Source organism: Homarus americanus, unplaced genomic scaffold (genome assembly GCF_018991925.1).
Source record: "Homarus americanus isolate GMGI-L3 unplaced genomic scaffold, GMGI_Hamer_2.0 scaffold19318, whole genome shotgun sequence".
NCBI lineage: Eukaryota > Metazoa > Arthropoda > Malacostraca > Decapoda > Nephropidae > Homarus > Homarus americanus.
The window spans coordinates 1,166,506-1,187,082 of NW_024732238.1; the positions used below are offsets into that span (position 1 = coordinate 1,166,506).

Here is a 20,577-nt window from a genome sequence, read left to right on the forward strand (position 1 = left end):
TATTTTTTAACTGGAGACGATAGATATTCCACATTAATCTTAAAGGAATAATTGGTTGAAGATGACAAGAGCTGGTCCTAGATAACACTAAGAAAAGTAAACACAAGTGGCGGTCAGGAGATACAGATTGTTCGGGACGGGAATAGATCTTTTTTTTTTTATTTGTGTTGAGAAATATATTGATGTTTTACCGTAAGAAATTGGCTGCTGTACTGTTTTATTGAAGCATTTTACTAACTTGGTAAACGGATCGTGTCTCCCTGATATTGGATGTTTGAGAGGAAGATATAAAATATATATTACAAACTTTATATAACAGGGAAAAGTAAAAATTAATATTATGTGCAACAGGTTAAGTCAAAATAACCCAACGATCTTTTACCGGCGCTAAAGAGGTGAATTTGCGATATCCGAACCTCAAAGTTGTTATATTTTTCAAGCTCCAACTTGTCCAGAACAAATAAAACGTGTGTTTGCCTACTAAATGACCTTTATCTCGGTGGGCAGGACCCTTGAAGCGCCTGGATCTCATTCCCGGAAATTGCTGTGGCTACGACAACATACCGGGGAGCAAGTTTTGTCCAGGGGAATTTTGGCTCCAAGTTATTATGTCGAGTTCCTCCCCGCCAGAACCTCTTGAGACTGAAGTAGGGTGAGTGGCTCTCCCTCTTTCCTGAGAGTGAGAGACACAAACACACATACAGAGATAGACGTACAAATATACAGAGAAAGTGACAGTCAGACAGATATTAGACAGAGATACTGATAGAAAGATATTTATTTATACGAGTATATAACAACTTTATGAAATAATTCTGTGCGTCACGGCACTACTGTTATGATATCAATAATTCCATTTCTCTCTAAAATAGTTACATGCATTTTGTGTGTGTGTGTGTGTAAAATTCTTGACCATAATGACACTTTTTGTTTCTGGGGACAACTAATGTATGATGAGTGAAATTATCTTCACTATTCCTTAAAAATGACTAAAAGGTAATAGAAATAAACGAGACTTTTGTCGTTTTTCTATTATTTTTCAGCCCCTGCACACAGGAGACTTCACCCCGGCACGATCTCTCCCCAAGGATTCACCAGTTTCCCCTGATCACTCACAAATGCCTCCGTTGCCGATGTGTGTGGGGACATGGATAAGACAACTCTCGTATACAAGGTCATACAGATTAAAAACACTACACAATACATTCAAAGTTTCACTGATACATTTTCGTTGATATTTATACTAACAAAACCACCTGACAGTCGTTTTATTTACACTGATTGCTCCTGGTCAGAGTGACAGGATATGCAAGGTGTTCGTTTTTGTCAATAAAGCCACAACAATTGTATTTGAACAAAAACGTTATTCAGAGGAACATGATACAAGGTGCACTTTTCGATATGAATTATACAAAGGAAGGGGAAAGTGACTTACCCATCAAAATTTTACTGAAGGTGTTGAAAAAGACCACCACTTTCCTCGCCGATCATGATGTAGCTTCACTAATAAAGAAAACATACACTACAGACAGAGTACCTAGAATATTGAAATCTTTAGAGATTAACATTGATCCATGAGAACCTTCACCTGAGAGAGAGATAAGAAACACAAAAGAGGAGTAAGAGTACTGCCTTGTGTCACCCAGCAGCGTTGCAGTAACAGGTGTGGGAAAATGAACACCTGTACGATAACGACTTTCTCAAATGATTCTCTCCGTGGATAAGATAGATTTGTATACATACCGAGACGAAGTAAGGTGGATGGTTATATCTCTGGTCTGAAGGTCTCACAGGTTCATTCTTTGTGAGACAGTGTAAAAGTCTCTTAATTAAAGGGTCTACTCAGGGGATGAAATGTGTCCCATTACTATTTATGAAGCTTTTGTATGTACAGGAGACACACAGGTAACGAAAATAATGTCCTCTGGAACCTGTTGTCGTTCAGTACTCCACTTTTTTAGTGTGCATGGTTTTTCTTCATTCTCAAAATAGATCAAGAATATTTACATTTAATTTTCAATGTCAATTTTCTGTACTTTACTTCGCTAATGAGTTTTCTGGTTCACTCCCTGATAAATTAGCTGTTGACTGGGAAATTTGTATTTGCAGGAAAATATCGCCAAGCGCTATCCTTATGGCTAGAAAATGTCGCCCGAAGAACGCTAATGGACTGAAAATTCCGCTTTACACTTGCCATGTCAACAAAAATATTGACATAAAAGTGTACCCAGAATACTGTGAGAAGCGTGTGTGTTTGTGTGTGTGTGTGTGTGTGTGTGTGTGTGTAAATAAATTAATACACATGTGAATATAGTGATAGATACATATGCAGAAATTCTGCTCACACCACCACTGACTGAGGACGAATTGGATTTCTTGGAAGTTAAACAAAACTTTGTATCCCATCTCTGAAAGTTTGTCTATGTCCTTCTTACTGACAGTACCTATTCTAGGATATCTCTCTCTCTCTCTCTCTCTCTCTCTCTCTCTCTAAGAATATGTATAAGCTTAATCTTTTCTCTCTATCTCCGCGTTTATCTACACCTCCCTATCTCAATCTCATTCTCTATGCTTCCAGGGAGAGACAGAAAAAGAGAGAGAAAAAAATAAAGAGCAATCGTAAAAATGTTGAAGAGGACATCGAGTAAAACAAACAAACAAAACATTTTTCTTTGTTTTTTATTTGTTTATGACTAACTTAAGTGGACAACTGGGACTACTGTGTGTGTGTGTGTGTGTGTGTGTGTGTGTGTGTGTGTGTGTGTGTGTGTGTATCCTCACATCGAGTTCTGAAACAGCTAGTATAGATATCATTTTCCTTGTATGTGTGTTTGTTTGAATTCAGTTCATTTTATACCGACTAGCAGATCTATAACCCTTATTTTCTATACTATCGTCGATTTCTCTCACTTTAAAGGGGTCACTATTTTATCCCCTTGTCGCATGTGGTTTATAGTGTCAGCTACCTGGACGACCGCCTTCTAGTTGTTCTCGACCATGGCAGAGAGAGCACCAGCGAACGCGGCGTTATAGTCACACGCCACCTCATTGTGCTGGAAGTCTGAACGTACGTCGGTGTAGGATCCGTCCTGAGGGAGGAAGAGATAAAAGGTTCAAAGAGAGAAAGAGGCACAAGGAGAGAAAGGCGTATAGTGAGAGACTACAAGAGATAGGTACAATTACCACCAGTGATTTTTATTTCAATAGGAGTTTGAGAGGTAGAATAGTGTCATTTCTTATACGATGAAGAACACTTGTATTTCATCAGCAAGTCAACAGATGGGAACTCCTGACATATTGCATACTAAAGTATCTAACTTAGGAGCCAAAAAAATACGAAGACTTCTTATATCAGATAAACCAAAAGTTAATTAAGGAATCAAGAGACAGGGAGACACGTATCTGACATACCTGTATGTTGTCCGCGACAACAGGTTGTTCATTAACCACACAGGTAAAACTAACCTTTGCAGGACCGCCAACGAGGGCGCCGTAGAGGGTATGAGGGTTGGGCCCTGGCTGGGTGTATCCCCACCTGTCCTTGAGACACGAGTCTGGGGGGATCGGACACGAGCTGAAGAGGAGAGGAAAACCAACTTAGGGGCACCAAGATAATAGTAGAATCAATAGGTTATACTGAAAGGTTTCTTACCTTGGGAAATAAGTTCACTATACAGACTATATTTAAAGGTTTAAAGAGAAAAAGCTCTGGCCCCCAGGTAAAGCCTTACCGATAGTTTAATTTTCAGCATAGAGAACACCAGTATTTAGTGCAAGGTGTCCGCCTGACGTTGTTATCAAGATCAGACAGGCAAGAAAATTATCGGGCAGTGCAGAGCTACTTGAGAATTACTGTATTAAGTGACTGGTAATGGAAACAAGTAGAGTGTGTACCTGGAGCGGTGGTGGGGGTGTGAGGGAGGGTCTACACCAAACCCTATCACGAAGGAGTGACCGATATCACCCAACATGTAGTTGATCTGGCCCTCAGCCCACTGTCTGTTGGTGTCCGCGTCGGCTGGGTCTCCGTACTTGGCCGCCTGGATAATACACAGAGATCTGTCAATTCTCTTACAAATATGCCATTTATAGTTGTTAAGATAATTTAAACTGTAAACTATTCGAAAATGAATTTGGGGTAATATGGTGTTTTACCTAAACCAACACCTAAAAATATGCAAAAATAGCTAAACCAATACTCAAAAATATGAAATTCTTGTGTGATCGTGGCAGGTCTCACGACGCAATAATTAATTACTGTGATGGTAAACTGACCCAGAGAGCGATGAAGGCGACATTGGCGGCGTGACGGTTGGAACCCCACTCGTTGAGGTACACAAGACCTCCTGGGGTGTACGGGGCGTCTTCCTGCAAATATTTCAGGAAGGCCTTCAGGCTGTCCTCGTACTTGGTATTGTCTGGGTCCAGCATCATGCCCAGTGCCTGCAGATAATCAGAGTTCTCGTGAGACGTTCAACCTGGAACTTTGTCACACATGATCAATAGTTGCAGGTTATCATAGTGTACCAGGACTAAGGTTTAGGGGCTATAACAGATATCACAACCCTATGCATCTCACTCAAACCAACTCCCCCAAAAAGACTGAGTTGGACAAAATTTCTATTACTATTGTCAGCTATAATTAGGGTAGACTTCATGAGATTCTCTTTATGTGTTCCCAAACTCTCGGTTATGGCTGAAGACTAAAATCCTGGGCGAAATGGACTAACAGAAACATCTAGGTAAATCTACCTTATTTACAAATAAAAGGTACAAGACAATGTAAATGCACTTCCAACCTACATAAGCACCAAAGACTCTCACCTAACATTTCCTGGGAAAGGATTCACAAACCTTAGTTACATGGTGGCTCAGAGAAGGAGAGGAAAGGGCACATATCTACCCTTAGCAAAGCCAAGGACAAGACAAGGGAGGAGGAGAGGCAGGGACAACTGGCCTCAAATTAGCCTGGTGTAAAACAGAGACCCTGGGTCAACAGAGGTGGCAGAGCCAGCCTGCTCAGTAACCTTCTCTCACCTGTGCATGCGCAGATGAATATGAGATAAAATAAATATTATAACAATGACACAAGCTTACAACAATTGGCCACCTGGCAACTCAAACGGCCGCCCCTACATCCTGTGGATGGGTCATGACCACACCCTTGTGGTCCAGTCCATGCGATATGATGAAATACTGACCGCGCCCTGACTGGGGCGCCACAAGGTCTGAAGGATGGCGTAATAATCATAGAAAAAATCCTCACAGTATGAATAGGGAGAAAGCATGGCGCAGAGACATTATAATTATAAAGTACGTTCCTGTGACACAGACTACAAGACCAACGGATGAAAGTAAATCACAAGAACAAAGATATATAACGTTGTCAAGACTCGTGACTCAAACTAGAGACAAGGGCTGCTTGTATCGCCAACTGAACCGGCTCTTGTGTTCAGGCTGCTTGGTGTCGACTAAAGTACCTCTTGTATTACTCTCAACGTCTCATCTCAGTCATATATATGGAAGACTTTCAAGATGGCTTCTCAACCTCATTGTTCGCATAAGGGAAATTGGCTACAACACTACATGCATCACTCTGCAAATGAATCTGCATTATTAGTCGTAGGCCTCAAAATGTTAACCATATGTACTTACATAGGAGCCGACCTTCTTGTCGTCCCAAGAAAACTCCATCGGGTCCTCGCCCAGGTTAAACTCATCCCAGGCCTCCTGAGCTTTGGTGAGGTAGGTGTCGTCTCCTGTGGCGCGGTACAGCCACAGTGCGCCCCACAGCAGCTCGTCTCCGTACCCGCTCCACGACCTGTAGGTGATACACCACCAGGTTATTATGTGTCACTGACCTGAGGTACACCACCAGGTTATTGTGTGTCACTGATGAAAGAAAAACAAACTATTCACAGTGTAACATAGTGGTACACCTTACCTGTAAAAGTTTGTGGCGTCAGTGATGGACTTGTGGTACTCCATACGGTACTCATCGCCGAAGGCATAGAGCTCCTTGGCCACCTCCAACATCTCAGCCGAGTAGTCGGGGTCATCCTCCTGTAAGGTGGTGACATATATGTTATGGGTTCCCACAAAGTGTTATATCCTTACAGATATAAAGTACGGAGTTCCACTTCCCTCGGTGTTTCAGAAAGTATATTGTCCACTAAGACAGTGTACTGTAGACTGTAGAGTAAGAACAGTAAGAACGTGTGAAGATTTACTAACATTACAGACAAAGCAGAAACTTTGTGGCGGAGATTAATGCAACTATGCTCGTCTCTACTGTACTTTGTCTCATCTGTTACATAGATTTATGCTGTTCAGTAGTCTCAAGAGAATAATTAAAAGATGAAAACTCACGGCAGTAGTACTGACAACATGTACGATTCTGGTGCATAATTTTGTCAACGAAAAACCAAAGCTCTCAAGTGTATCAAAACATATTGTCAGTAACATTGAAAGCTGAGATAAGAAATTTTGTTCCTGAACATCCCTAAATAATATTTCAATATAAACTGGTGAAATGTTATAGCTTGGGTAGTCTGTAAAGTCCGAGACAAGAAACAATGCCATGAATAATTCGATATCATATGAGGCAGGAGGTAGTGTGGGATCAATCAGTCGTCGCAGTACCTTGAAGATGATAGATGCAGCAACGAGGGCGGCGGCGGTCTCACAAGCCAACTCAGTTCCTGCAGAATACAACTGGTCAGTGTTGCACGACGGGGATTCGAACCAAAGAAGCCTTTGATTAAAATTATATACGTGTAAATATTATTATTTGAACCTTAGACCTGGTGTTCTTAAAAGACTTATCCTTGTTGTGACGTCTCTAAAAGATTATCTGTAATCTTTCAAAATCAAGAACACCTGAATTTGTCCATAATTTTCAAGTGTTTTACAAAAGTTTGCAATTATGGTTTAAGGCAAACACACTGTCTTACACCCTAAAAGAAACTGTAATCAAAATTCTTGATGTAAAAAACACACAGAAACGCGTAAAACAATCCCTGTCACACCCGGGAACACTGTCAAGTATCTGTCTTTATAGATAATTCAGGTTCTTTTGCTTTTGAACTAAAATATAGTTAAATATTTTGTAGGGCCATAAACACTATAAAGTTGTGGACCTGTAATGCCAAGGTGTACTGACAGGTATCAAAGTAACACTTTAGATACATCATAAACACTTTGACTTCAGGAACACTTAAAATTTGCTAACTGCTTTAATATTTAATATACATCTTTTTTCCTAGATGTTTGTTGGAAGAAAAAAAAGACTCTTGCACGGTGCTTAATATAAATGAATGTTTAAACCACCTAAGTCTAAACCCACAACAACAACAACCTAAATTACAGTGATCAAACATGCTACAATATACAACTAAAAAGTCATCACAATCAACAGCCCTCACTGTACTGACCTGGGGCGTCTTTATCAATCTTGTAGGAAGGTCGAGGCATGTGCATGTCCTCAGGGCGGCCCCAAAAGTCGTGGTCAGCTTCTCCGTTGCCAGCCTGATGATCAACATGAATATCGCTAATTAAACTGGAATCATTGAGAATTTAAGGCCCAATAAACTAACTAGATAATTATACTGGGCTTAAACAATATGTTGAAGAAGAACACACATTATTTGAACTCACCTCACTGACATGTAACATTTGGGCAGTGATCATCGCACACGTACATGATATTGACGCTTTATCTTATCATTTGACGTTAATAACTTCAGCCAAACATAGAACAAACCTCAGCTCCTTGCTCTTATAAAGATGTAAGTAGTAAATCATTTTCATATCATTTTTTTAACCTCATAAATATTTCTAGATGAAAACTTAGAGAGGCCTTTCAGTAACGACACCGAAATACGATAGTTAACTCGTTATTGCTGAGGCTCGTAACATCAGCCCCTAGAGCTGTTGAGACAGTGTGAACCCAGACAAGGTAAACACCAGTGAGAGGACGGTAGACTCACCTGGCCGTACAGTTCGTACTCAGCGGTGTGGGCCTTGAGGAAGTAGTCAGTGGCCCACTTGACGGCCGCACGACCGTAGTCCGTCTGACCTGTGTGACCACCAACCTCAGTAAGATCAATTTATTGTCATGGTATCTAAATCCAACTTGTTACCTTCATTTACTCATGACTTGTATCTTACTGCAAAGTCTGAGAGTCAGATACAATAATGAGTTTTACTCACCAGCTGCCTCGTATCCTTCAGCAAAGTCTATGAGTCCCCAGGCCAGGACGGTGGCTGTGTAGGCCATCGGGAAGCCGAACTTGACGTGGTCACCAGCTGTTGGGGAGATATGATCCTGAGTCAGGCTGGAAGGTCAAGTGTTGGTACACCTGCTGGATGTATTTAGGTATATTGTTTATCACTTGATGACGGCCTCTCTCTCTCTCTCTCTCTCTCTCTCTCTCTCTCTCTCTGTCTCTCTCTCTCTCTCTCTCTCACCGTCGTAGTAGCCGCCAGTAAGGTCGTGACCCACATCAGCACCGTCGTCCATGGCAGAGTCCCACCTCCAGGGTTGGACGCGCTGGTCCTCTGGTAATTTCCCGGACCTCTGAGCCTCGTAGAACAAGATAGCCATACACAGTGCCTGTAGGTGAGGGGAAAACTAGTGTAAGGCAATCATAGACACGTCAGATGAAGGAAGGCTTAGATAGGACATGTTTTGACGAATGGTAGGGGTAATTAAACTGTAGAGATACTGACCTGAGCGTAGTCGTATTTCTCCATGCCTGTGGCCTCACAAGGGTTGGTGTAGGGAGCGACGGTTGTCCACTGTAGCTGTCCATCTGTAGGTGACGAGGTTGACAGATGAGAGGATGTAGGTAGAAGCCACAGGTGTATATGGGTAAAGGTTACTTAGACAGTTTTCAATAAACGTACAATATCATAAGGGTGTAGACATCTTTTGTTGGAAATGAAAGGTGGAAAGTACTTGGTTGCACACTAAGGAAAAATTAATGTTTTATGTGGTTCAAATATAATAATATTGAAATTAATTATTTGTTTATTTATTTGGAGGACAGTTAGAGAGATGAGTAGAACTCCAGCATGGTACTGAGTAACTGTTTGAGTGATTGTATTCATGTTTAAACTATGCATAACTTTGATGACGACGATAAATTATGTCATGAAGTTCATAATTTATACACTTGTTTGGCAAAAGATATTACCTATCGTACAATAAATCTTTAACAAAGAAGTTACTTTATCATGAAGTGTTCATAAAGCACATATTGATCACGTGAGTCATGTTTTGGAAAAAAAAATTTTTGTTTAATCAATTTCAAAGATTGTTCAGCTGTCAATTATGATTGAGAAGCAAGAAGGCGGGGAGGTAAACAACAGACATAGAAGCCTCACTCACCGCAGGATTCTTGGCCGTTCAACTCAACAGAGATAATATCAGGCCTCGTGCTTCCCTTGTACATCACCTGGAAATGGAACACCACGTAGCTGCCCGTCTCGAAGAACTTAGTGTTGGTGATTTCGTAGTGTGTATCGTCTATCCTCGTTATGGCGCCGTCCCAGAACTGTGCAAGAGAGAGCGAGAGAGAGAGAGTGACCCGCCTATACTATACCTTGATATTCACATGTAACATATACAAACGGTACTTCTCAGCACTTGTTATAGGAATAACACCTTCATTTTAACCTTTGTTACTTAAGAAATCTATAAACATTAGGATTCATAAGTTGGGACAACATGAAGACTCACCGCCATGCTGTCCACGGGGCTGTCGAAGGTTAGGATCACGTCCAGACCTTCTATGGGCACCAGAGTCTCTGAGGTGAAGTTCCCGTCGTAGGTGTTTTGCGACTCTTTGATAATGGTGACGACTTCACACATCTCAGCCTCCACTACTGTAACACAAACAAGACGACCTGAGTCAGTACCTGTGTGTAGGAGGGTGAGGCTGACGACCTGAGTCAGTACCTGTGTGTAGGAGGGTGAGGCTGATGACCTGAGTCAGTACCTGTTGGAAGGAGGGTGAGGCTGACGACCTGAGTCAGTACCTGTGTGTAGGAGGGTGAGGCTGACGACCTGAGTCAGTACCTGTGTGTAGGAGGGTGAGGCTGATGACCTGAGTCAGTACCTGTGTGTAGGAGGGTGAGGCTGACGACCTGAGTCAGTACCTGTGTGTAGGAGGGTGAGGCTGACGACCTGAGTCAGTACCTGTGTGTAGGAGGGTGAGGTTGATGACCTGAGTCAGTACCTGTGTGTAGGAGGGTGAGGCTGACGACCCCTAGCAGGACGTGGACGAGGACACTGGTCATGTCTGCGGTCTGAGACACACTGGTGACGAGAGGCGACGTCTCCTCCACTTATATACCCGCCATGGCACCCGTCATGTTACCATCCATTACCTCATTGGGTGATAACATAAATGTTCTTCTTTTTTACGTCTAATTTGCGTCACAGCTGATAACCTTCAGCTGCTCTACCGCTTCTCTTTTGCTAGCCATTTCCATTGGTGAATTATTAAACAGCTTTACCTGAAATATAAAGTCAACTTGCATGCATTTATGTGCACAGTTTTTGTCGGTAGTAAGGGAATACTATGCTGCACTGACAATACTGTTTTCTCTATGTGCATATTCATGTAAGAGACTATATTTTTATGCCATAACTTAGCAACTTGAATTAAGTTAAAGTTGAATATAATTATGAGGACACATATGACACAACAAAAAACAAATTGGCAACTCAGCACAACTTACTCCTTAATATTTATCACTTCAAATTTAATATCACTTCATCACACAACACAATGTTTAATGAGAAAGTTACAAACACAAATAAGGACGAAACTGTTCATCATGGGTTCCATAACAACCTCTTACTTTATCACAACAGTTCAGGAGTGAAGGTTTGGAATTAAACACGTTACGATAAGTTAAATAAAATTTAATAATAAAAGTTTACCATAATACGTGTGCAGGTTACATCATGACCAGATAAATTAATTCACGAGAATATGGAATAAACATAATCCTTAATAAACCACTAATATATGCACAGTAAATAAACAATAAACTACTTTGTAATATCCCCATTGATCGCACTTTACATCCAATAAGTAATAATGGAGCAGCACTGAATATTTAATACTCAACTAAACCAGATTTGAAAAGGTATCCACCACTGACAAACTCGAACGTCCTTCCACCTCCAAGGCCAACCATTGACTGACATAGCTCCTTACTCCAAGGTACTACAAGCCTAACACTAATATTAAAAAAAATCCCACATTAAGCTGCAAAAATACCTACATATATACAGAAAAAATTGAATGTATCAAGTACCAGCCCTGGTCACACATAATTAAACACAATATTTTATTTACGTAAGGTACAAGTGAGGTAGGGTACACGGAGCCACGGCAGATAATACACTTCACACAGACTACCACCAGAGGACCTCACCTGCTTGGTTGTCTGTCATCTTACTGGAAATGATCACAACCAACGTCACCACAATCACTATACATCTCACAATGGGTGACAGCACACTACCAACTAGCTCACAGTAAACTACATCATCATCACAAGGCGCAGGTTAATATCTACACACATACAGCAACAAATATTATCATTATAGCTGATGGTACACCTCATATCAACCACCACTAACCACCCTACCACCTGGAGAGTTTGTAAATATTTCCACCTCCTACAGTGTTTATATTATTCACTCAAGAGGTTTTTACAGGGTGGCGCAGAGAAGATCAAACCGTGCAATAGTTCTATGTAAAAGGACTTATGAACCGCTCTGTATAATAGGCAGTCTATAGGAGTCGTCAAGTGGGTACATCAGAGACTATTGCATCACATGGAGAGATATAAGTCTCTCTCTCTCTTTCTCTCTCTCTCCTTGCCTTTCATCCATCTATCACTCCATCTATTTTTTTTCTCCCTATCATTATCTCTGCTTATGCATACCTATCTCTACCTCTTTTTCTGTGCTTCCAAGAGAGAGAAAGAGAAAGTGAGGAGAGAGAGAGAGAGAGAGAGAGAGAGAGAGAGAGAGAGAGAGAGAGATTGAATTAAAGTGGCCAGTAGGGAATTCCTCCTGTTTTTTACTTGTTTACATTTCTTGTATGTTTGTTTACAAGTTTTACAGCATCAACATGGCTCTTTGTTTTTATCACCAGCAGTCTGCGTCGACCGAACCGAATTTTGTGAGTGTATGTATATGTGTATGTGTATGTACGTGTGTGTATTTATATTTGTGATTGTTCGTGTGTTTATGCATATCTGAGTGTGTATGTTTATTTACTGTATAAATGGTACTAAAGCCACCAAAAGCTACCAACAAGCATTTACCTCTGTGTGTGTATGTGTGTGTGTGTGTGTGTGTGTGTGTGTAATAATAATAATAATAATTAATAATAATAATTAACGGTTTATTGAAAGAGCTTGGCAGCCAGAAGGCTGAAAATATACAGTTACATATTTGGGGAATGGGTTACGAATTACAAATAATATACAAGTAACATAAGTGACACAAATAAGACATATAATAACTAGATGGGGAAAAGCTCAAACTACAGTTCATTTCAACAAAGTGACAGTGCAAGAGTAGTGTTTACTGGGAGTGAATATACTGATTTATTACAAGTTATTGATAATTTTTACAATGGTTGGGACTGGGCTGTTCTTATAGCGATCAGTTCGTGCACGTATGGGCTGGATGCGGTTGTGGTGTCGAACAGCAATTCTCGGACTAGGATCTCAGGTGGTAGTAGGAGCCGGTGTCGGGGATGGTGTAGAAGCTTCTTACCAAATTTGCAGATGAGGTCGTGGTGATGGTCAGTGAGAGTCGAAAGGGTCAGTGTATTGAGCGCTTCTTGATATGTGGAGTAGGAAGGGGAGAGAATAATCTTGCATGCCCTCTTTTGCACTTTTTCTAGGTGTTTACGTTGTGTGGCATTTAGGGAGGAAGACCAGGTGGGGGAGGCATAGGTGAGCTTGGGAAGTATGAATGTTGTGTAAACACTGAGGAGCTCGTGTGCAGGAACTCCGAGGGACTTGAGTCGGCGTAGGAGGTGGAGACGGAAACTGGAGGATTTGATAACTTCACTGACGTGTGGTTTCCAATTAAGTTTGTTGTCTATGGTGACGCCGAGGAGCTTCGTGTGTGTGTGTGTGTGTGTGTGTGTGTGTGTGTCTTAACCTTCACCCATCTGTATTTCACCATTGACTAAATTTTACACAATTATCATTTTTTTTTCTATTTCGTATTCAATTTCGTCTTTTCCTCGTATAAGCTGCCCGGGTGACCTTCTACTTGTACTCCACTGCGGCCGCCAGAGCTCCTACGAAAGCAGCATTGTAGTCGCAGGCCACCTCGTTGTGAATATAGTCTCCACGGATATCGGTATAAGTATCGTCCTGAGTGAGTGAGAGTTAGGTTAGGTTAGGTTAGGTATGAGAGAGGGGAGGATGGAGGAGGCCTAATGGGAGGGAGTGAAAGATTAAGTAAAAGAGAAAGTATTATACAAAGTGAAAGAAAGGGATATAATAAAATAGAGAGACGCAAGTTAATAGTAAGATAGTAACCACATGATGGAGAGAGAGAGAGACTCAATAAGATAGAGAGGCTGAGTGAGAGAAAGAGGGAGGTAAAGGTGAGATAGATACCAGACCAGACGCACCTGTATATGATTCCCTGTACCAGATAAGTCATGTAGGTAAGACTCACCTCTGCAGGACCACCGACGAGAGCACCGTATAAGGTGTGGAAGTTTGGTCCTGGATGGGCGTATCCCCAGTTGTCCTTAATACAAGACTCTGGTGGGATCGGACAAGAGCTGGAAAAGAAGAGATAAATTAAGCTCAACAATATACCAGTGTTATCAGTATGGTTTCTTAAAATCTCTTTACCATGAGGAGAATTTTTTTTTTATTCTCTGTAAAAGACCTTCATCATAAGACTTCATTTGTAGATTTAAAGAGATAAAGCTCTAGCCTCCGGGGAAAGATTTATTGATATTTGTTTAACCACGGACTGTAGCAGTGTATGTTCCAACAATGCAGGCCGTTCACGAAGAGGGCAAGGTGTCATAATACCTCGACGACTCCTACAAGAACGATAGGAACTTTGTAACAGCCGCTGCCTTATGTGGGTGATGGTAATAGAGAGGTAGAGTGTACATCATGTGGGTGATGGTAATAGAGAGGTAGAGTGTACATCATGTGGGTGATGGTAATAGAGAGGTAGAGTGTACATCATGTGGGTGATGGTAATAGAGAGGTAGAGTGTACATCATGTGGGTGATGGTAATAGAGAGGTAGAGTGTACATCATGTGGGTGATGGTAAATGAGTGTACCTGGAGCGGTGGTGGGGGCGTGAGGGAGGGTCTACACCAAAACCCAAGACGAAGGAGTGACTGAAGCTGCCCAACATGTAATTAATCTGGCCCTCAGCCCACTCCCTGTTGGCGTCTGCCTCTGCTGGTTCCCCGTACTTGGCCGCCTGGAAACCAATCACAACAAAAATCTGTCAACTTTCTCAGTAAGAAATAATTAACAAATATTTTTGATTTTGAGTTGTAAAATTATTTCTTACATATATTTTTTTAAAGGTGAATTTGGTCGTACTTTACTTTTAAAACGGCATTTCATCAACAAACTAGGAGTAATATTGTTACCGCCATATTAGTGTTTACAAACTGACCCAGTAAGTGAGGAAGGCGACGTTGGCAGCGCTACGAAGGGACCCCCAGTCACCCAGGAACAGTAGGCCCCCCGGTGTGTACTGGGCGTCCTTCTTGTTATACTTCAGGAAGGAATTAAAGGCTGTCTCATACATAGTGTTCTGTGAGTCCAGCATCATGCCCAGCGCCTGCAGGAGAACATAGTTTACACATGTACACATTAACTAGGACTTAACATAACGTTTCAGCGCAAATGGCCTGAATGTTCAGTTTCTTGACACAAATTGTTCTCTATCAAATAAGAAAAATAGTCTGGTTGGCTGTGAGGTCATAATTGTGAGGATAAATTAAGGTCCTGTGTTATTATTCAATGTAAGGAATTACCTTTCATGACAGCATCTTATATGTGTCAACAATCCTTCTCATTACTGTAAAAAATAACTTACATAGCAGCCAGCCTTCTTATCGTCCCATCCATAGCTGCCACCGTAAGCCAGGTTAAACTCATCCCAGGCCTCCTGAGCCTTGGTGAGGTAGGTGTCGTCTCCTGTGGCGCGGTACAGCCACAGTGCGCCCCACAGCAGCTCGTCTCCGTACCCGCTCCACGACCTGTAGGTGATACACCACCAGGTTATTATGTGACACTGACCTGAGGTACACCACCAGGTTATTATGTGTCACTGACCTGAGGTACACCACCAGGTTATGTGTCACTGACCTGAGTTACGCCACCAGGATATTATGTGTCACTAACCTGAGGTGTACCACCAGGTTATGTGTCACTATCCAAAAATTTAAAAAAATTTAGGAAAAGAGAAAATGTCCTACCAAAAGATAAGAAGTAGACAATATAAGAAAGTAAGGCACATTACTTATAATAATGTTCAGCGTCAGTGATGGACTTGTGGTACTCCAGACGGTGCTCGTCGCCGAAGGCATAGAGCTCCTTGGCCACCTCCAACATCTCAGCCGAGTAGTCGGGGTTAGCCTTCTGTAATGTGTTTATAAAACTATATTATCTGTTTTCGCAGTATCATTTTCTCCAGACACAACGTATTGAGAGTTCCACTTATTATATTGGTTCAAAAAGTATATCGTTTGCTTTAGCAAAGTTATGTTTTTCTTTAGCATAGGTTGTTCCAGTTGAGCAGTCAAACAAATAAGGTATACAAATACTAAGTGAATAATAATTATGATAAAATGTTATGTCAACCAACACCAAGGTTGTCAACGAAAGATGACAGTAGAAATCCAACAAAAGAAACTGGGAAATGGAGTAATGAAAAAGTAGGAGAGGGTAGAGTGTGGTGGGTCAGTCAGTGGTCACAGTACCTTGAAGACGAGGGAGGCAGCAGCGAGGGCGGCGGCGGTCTCACACGCCAACTCAGTTCCTGCAGGAGAACGCAACTGGTCAGTGTAGCACGACGAGGATTATGACTAAATAACCTCTGTTTATTAGCAACTACCTATATATAGTATTACCAGAGCCATAGACTACCTCATATACCTTAAACTCGCAGTTTAAACTTCAAAAGAGATTGTCTGAGTCTTTAACGGTTTGTATATCATCCCTCAGAAAGAGACGTATCCTTCTGTTGCTTCCATTTAGTCTTTTATTAACACCAATAGAATGAAGAGAAACATCAAAAGTTTTAAAAAGTCTACAATTAAGATTTTCCAAGCTAGAGACAGTCCAAGAACGTAAAACAATTCCTGTCTTGTACAGTCACACTCGGGAACACTGTCATGTATCTGTCTTTATAAATAATTCAGGTGCTTTTGCTTTTGAACTAAAATATAGTTTAATATTTTGTAAGATCATAAGCACAATATAAAGTAGCGAACCTGTAATGTCAAGGTGAACAGACAGGAATATGTGAGTGTATTTCCGACTCCAAGCACGTTATATATTGTACAAATTCTGGTGGCCCTGAAGACATTATGAAGATAGTTGACGTTTGTTACCCAGCACATTTGTCTTTGGGTTAACACGAAGGAATATATCATAAATTCAGCGTAACCATAAAGTTTTTACCCCTCAAGTACAGTGATCAGAGACGACACAGTGTACAGCACATACCGCGTCACTCAACAACACAGCTCTCGAGTGTACTGACCTGGAGCCTCCCTGTCAATCTTCCAGGAGGGTCGAGGCATGTGCATGTCCTCAGGGCGGCCCCAGAAGGCATGATCAAGGTCTCCCTGACCGACCTGATGAGTAGTGTCAGTTAAACAAGGAATCATTAACAGTCTGCCACGAAATTCCTCGCAGGTATAAATATATTAATGGCACTATACACAGTCTAAATCGTATACGTCATGAAATCAGTGGTAAATATTATAGTATGTTGAAGGAAAAATAAAATTACCTGAATTTGTCAAGACATCATATGGCTGTAATCATCTAACACATAGATAATGATCTGGGTTTTTCACTCTTCAGTTCATCATTGACGTTAATAAACTCAGTCAAACTCTCAGTACACCTTGTGTCTATACTTACCCTCATGAAAGTGTATATGATAAATTAACATCCAAGAATTGTTATTATTCTGGTTCGATTAAAAAGGCAGTGTTTCAGTCATGAAATGAAAGACCACTTTTGTCCACCACTGACCTGGCCAACCAACACCATTATTAAGTGGCAATCCACTTACACGAACTGACGACGTTAGCTACTGTACCAGAGACTGACACCTAGTGGTAAACCACACCAGTTTGTTATAAGTGTTAGTTGAACAGTGTGAACCAGACAAGGTAAACACCAGTGAGAGGACGGTAGACGCACCTGGCCGTACAGTTCGTACTCAGCGGTGTGGGCCTTGAGGAAGTAGTCAGTGGCCCACTTGACGGCCGCACGACCGTAGTCCGTCTGACCTGTGTGACCACCAACCTCAGTAAGATCAATTTATTTAATTTATGAGAAAGTTAATCTTTTACCATTTTAATTTCTTTCCTTAATTTTACTAGGAAACGTTGAAGTTAGATACAATAATAAGTTTTACTCACCAGCTGCCTCGTATCCTTCAGCAAAGTCTATGAGTCCCCAGGCCAGTGCGGTGGCTGTAAAAGCCATCGGGAAGCCGAACTTGACGTGGTCACCAGCTGTTGAGGAGATATGATACTGAGTCAGTCTGGGTTCATCACTTGGAATATTTTTCATCTCTCTCTCTCTCTCTCTCTCTCTCTCTCTCTCTCTCTCTCTCTCTCTCTCACCGTCGTAGTAGCCGCCAGCAAGGTCATGACCCACATCAGCACCGTCGTCCATGGCAGAGTCCCACCTCCAGGGTTGGACGCGCTGGTCCTCTGGTAATTTCCCGGACCTCTGAGCCTCGTAGAACAAGATGCCCATACACAGTGCCTGTAGGTGAGGGAAACACTCATGCAGAACAATCATAGACGTGGTAGGTGAGGGAAGGATCCGAAATATTAGTTGACAAGAATCAACAAAACAGTAGAGGAATTGACCTGGGCGTAGTCGTACTTCCCCATGCCTGTGGCCTCACAAGGGTTGGTGTAGGGAGCGACGGTTGTCCACTGTAGCTGTCCATCTGTAGGTGACGAAGGTGAGTGATGAGGCGATGCAGGTAAACACAACTTGTGTGTGATAACTAATTGTATGTTTTTTTTTCTTCAGTACACTCTGCCTATTGTATGGATAATATTCTTTGTTACTCTCCCGTGGATGATTTAGAAGCAAAATACTGCCAGAGGAAACATTAAACACTGGGGCCTCACTCACCGCAGGCATCTTGTTCGTTCAACTCAACACCAACAACATCGGGCCTCGCACTGCCACTGAAAGTCACCTCAAATGTGAACTCCACGTAGCTGCCAGTCTCGTAGAATTCTGAGTTCAAGATTCTGAAGTGTGTGTCATCTATCTTCTCCACGTCGCCGTTCACGTACTGATTTAGAGATATCAAGAAACCATGTATAAAGACGCACATGTGCATAATGGTACTTATTGTTGTTGTTAATGAACGTTCATTTAAGATAATAATGTGTAATGAGCTTAGAGATGCAGTGTGAAAATATATATTTATAATGCAAAGACTTATTAGTAGTGTTTACTCACAGTCACTTCCTCCAGAGACTTGTCGAAGGTGATGATCACGTCCAGGCCATTTATGGGTAGTAATGTCTCCGAGGTGAAGTTGCCGCCGTAGGTTCCTTCCGCCTCCTTAATGATGGTGATGACTTCACACATCTCAGCCTCCACTACTGCAAAGTAAACATGACGACCTGAGTCACTACCTGGGTGTAAGAGGGTGAGGCTGACGACCTGAGTCAGTACCTGTGTGTAAGAGGGTGAGGCTGACGACCTAAGTCACTACCTGGGTGTAAGAGGGTGAGGCTGACGGCCTGAGTCAGTACCTGTGTGTAGGAGGGTGAGGCTGACGACCCCCAGCAGGACGTGGACGAGGACACTGGTCATGTCTGCGGTCTGAGACACACTGGTGACGGTAGGCAGCGTCTCCTCCACTTATATACCCGCCGGGTATATACCGCACAGTATGTGAGGCAGAGTACTTGAAATAAAACAGTTATAATTAGGTATGAAAGAGAGACGGTACCTGGACCAGGGCAAGTGTATTAGACTCATTATTATAGAGTATTGGACCAGGACAGATATTGAAAGTAAGACAAAGGGAGAGTAGATGAATCAGTTAAGATTCATTAGGAGAGAGTAAGGAACAGTACATGGACCACCAGGACAGGTAGCCTACAGTACATCAGTGAGGGAAGGTACATGGATGGAGACAGGTGTAGCGATTCACACTAGGTGTTATCTCTCACCACCAGGGGGCCTCACCTCCTCTAGCAACCCAACAGCCGCGTCCCCAACTATTATTATTATCTGTTGCTAAGGGAGAGTGAGCGTAAGTGAGGCGTCATTGGCTTATGGACTGTACCACCAAGGACAAGAGTGGGCTGCCTCTTTACACACACACACACACACACACGCGCGCGCACACACACACACACACACACACACGCGTGTGCTTCACGTTTTAGAAGGAAGACTCCAACCTCAATGATATATGAAGAAACACATGGCCACATAGATCCCGTACTCACATTACTAACGACAAGGACGTCAACATGTCTTCTTAATAATCTTGAATTTTTTTCACTAGATTCGATACATTTATGGGAGAACATAGCGGGGATGTCTTTTGTTTTATCCTGTTTAGGTTAAACAAAAGACCATCATCCTGACTCTAAGCTATCTTAAGAAACAGAAACAAGAACAAATGTATATAAAGATTCTACATAAATTACAAATCATTTTCTTGTTATCATATCAGTTGTTCTGAGTCGTGTGATTTCTCATCTTGCTCGAGGGTTATTTTAAACATCCACCAGTTGATGACGTTCACTGTGTTGTACTTCCCATTTCTTCACGACGTAAGTTAAGAAAGAAAAATGTTGTGTTTATATCCTTAAGTTGACGTTGGTTCATCAGATAGTGTGAGAATCTTGCTGCTGAGTGTGACAGTGATGCTACAACACTTCCCTATATAATGTTACGAGTTGGGGATTTAGAATATAGTTAAAAGTCTACCCAGATCCCAACAGGCAACAACAAAAAAAAACAAAGACAATCGGACTATAAAAGGGTAGACAAAGGATGCGAGTTTTTGTTGTGTATAATAAAGTACCATGAATTCCTTAACAAAATATTCAGCTTCCTATAAATTACCCTTAACCATACTTAACCTAAACATTAACAGTATATACATAGTTATACAACATACAACAATTCTAAAGCATGTGGACGTGGGGAGGCAATACAAGATTACAAATACTTAAGTGCGGAGCTGAGATGGCTGACGAGCAAGGCTGAGTATTGTAGAAGACGGTAGGTAGTCACTGTGCCGTAGGTTT

General features: G+C 41.8%; 2 protein-coding genes across 3 annotated transcripts; both read right to left on the reverse strand.

The window, feature by feature from the left end:
- Positions 1-2,658: 2,658 nt before the first annotated feature.
- LOC121868275 (endoglucanase E-4-like) lies at positions 2,659-10,342 on the reverse strand. 2 transcript variants are annotated; one of them, XM_042368699.1, is made up of 16 exons: positions 10,242-10,342; positions 9,743-9,888; positions 9,392-9,557; positions 8,731-8,813; positions 8,470-8,614; positions 8,212-8,307; positions 7,989-8,077; positions 7,434-7,527; positions 6,643-6,701; positions 5,945-6,063; positions 5,656-5,821; positions 4,276-4,443; positions 3,895-4,040; positions 3,466-3,574; positions 2,979-3,089; positions 2,659-2,943 (listed from the first exon to the last, which is right to left on the reverse strand). In XM_042368699.1, the coding sequence occupies exons 1-15, from the start codon at positions 10,300-10,302 to the stop codon at positions 2,982-2,984; spliced, it is 1,755 nt and encodes a 584-aa protein (XP_042224633.1). In that variant the 5' UTR covers positions 10,303-10,342; the 3' UTR covers positions 2,659-2,943; positions 2,979-2,981. The 2 variants fall into 2 exon arrangements, with proteins under 2 accessions (XP_042224633.1, XP_042224632.1); XM_042368698.1 differs by having other exon boundaries at positions 2,659-3,089.
- Positions 10,343-13,120: 2,778 nt separating this feature from the next.
- Positions 13,121-19,232, reverse strand: LOC121868276 (endoglucanase E-4-like). The gene is made up of 15 exons (XM_042368700.1): positions 19,063-19,232; positions 18,764-18,909; positions 18,428-18,593; positions 18,154-18,236; positions 17,902-18,046; positions 17,695-17,790; positions 17,474-17,562; positions 16,803-16,896; positions 16,018-16,076; positions 15,558-15,676; positions 15,132-15,294; positions 14,706-14,873; positions 14,359-14,504; positions 13,730-13,838; positions 13,121-13,419 (listed from the first exon to the last, which is right to left on the reverse strand). The coding sequence occupies exons 1-15, from the start codon at positions 19,121-19,123 to the stop codon at positions 13,312-13,314; spliced, it is 1,752 nt and encodes a 583-aa protein (XP_042224634.1). The 5' UTR covers positions 19,124-19,232; the 3' UTR covers positions 13,121-13,311.
- Positions 19,233-20,577: the final 1,345 nt, after the last annotated feature.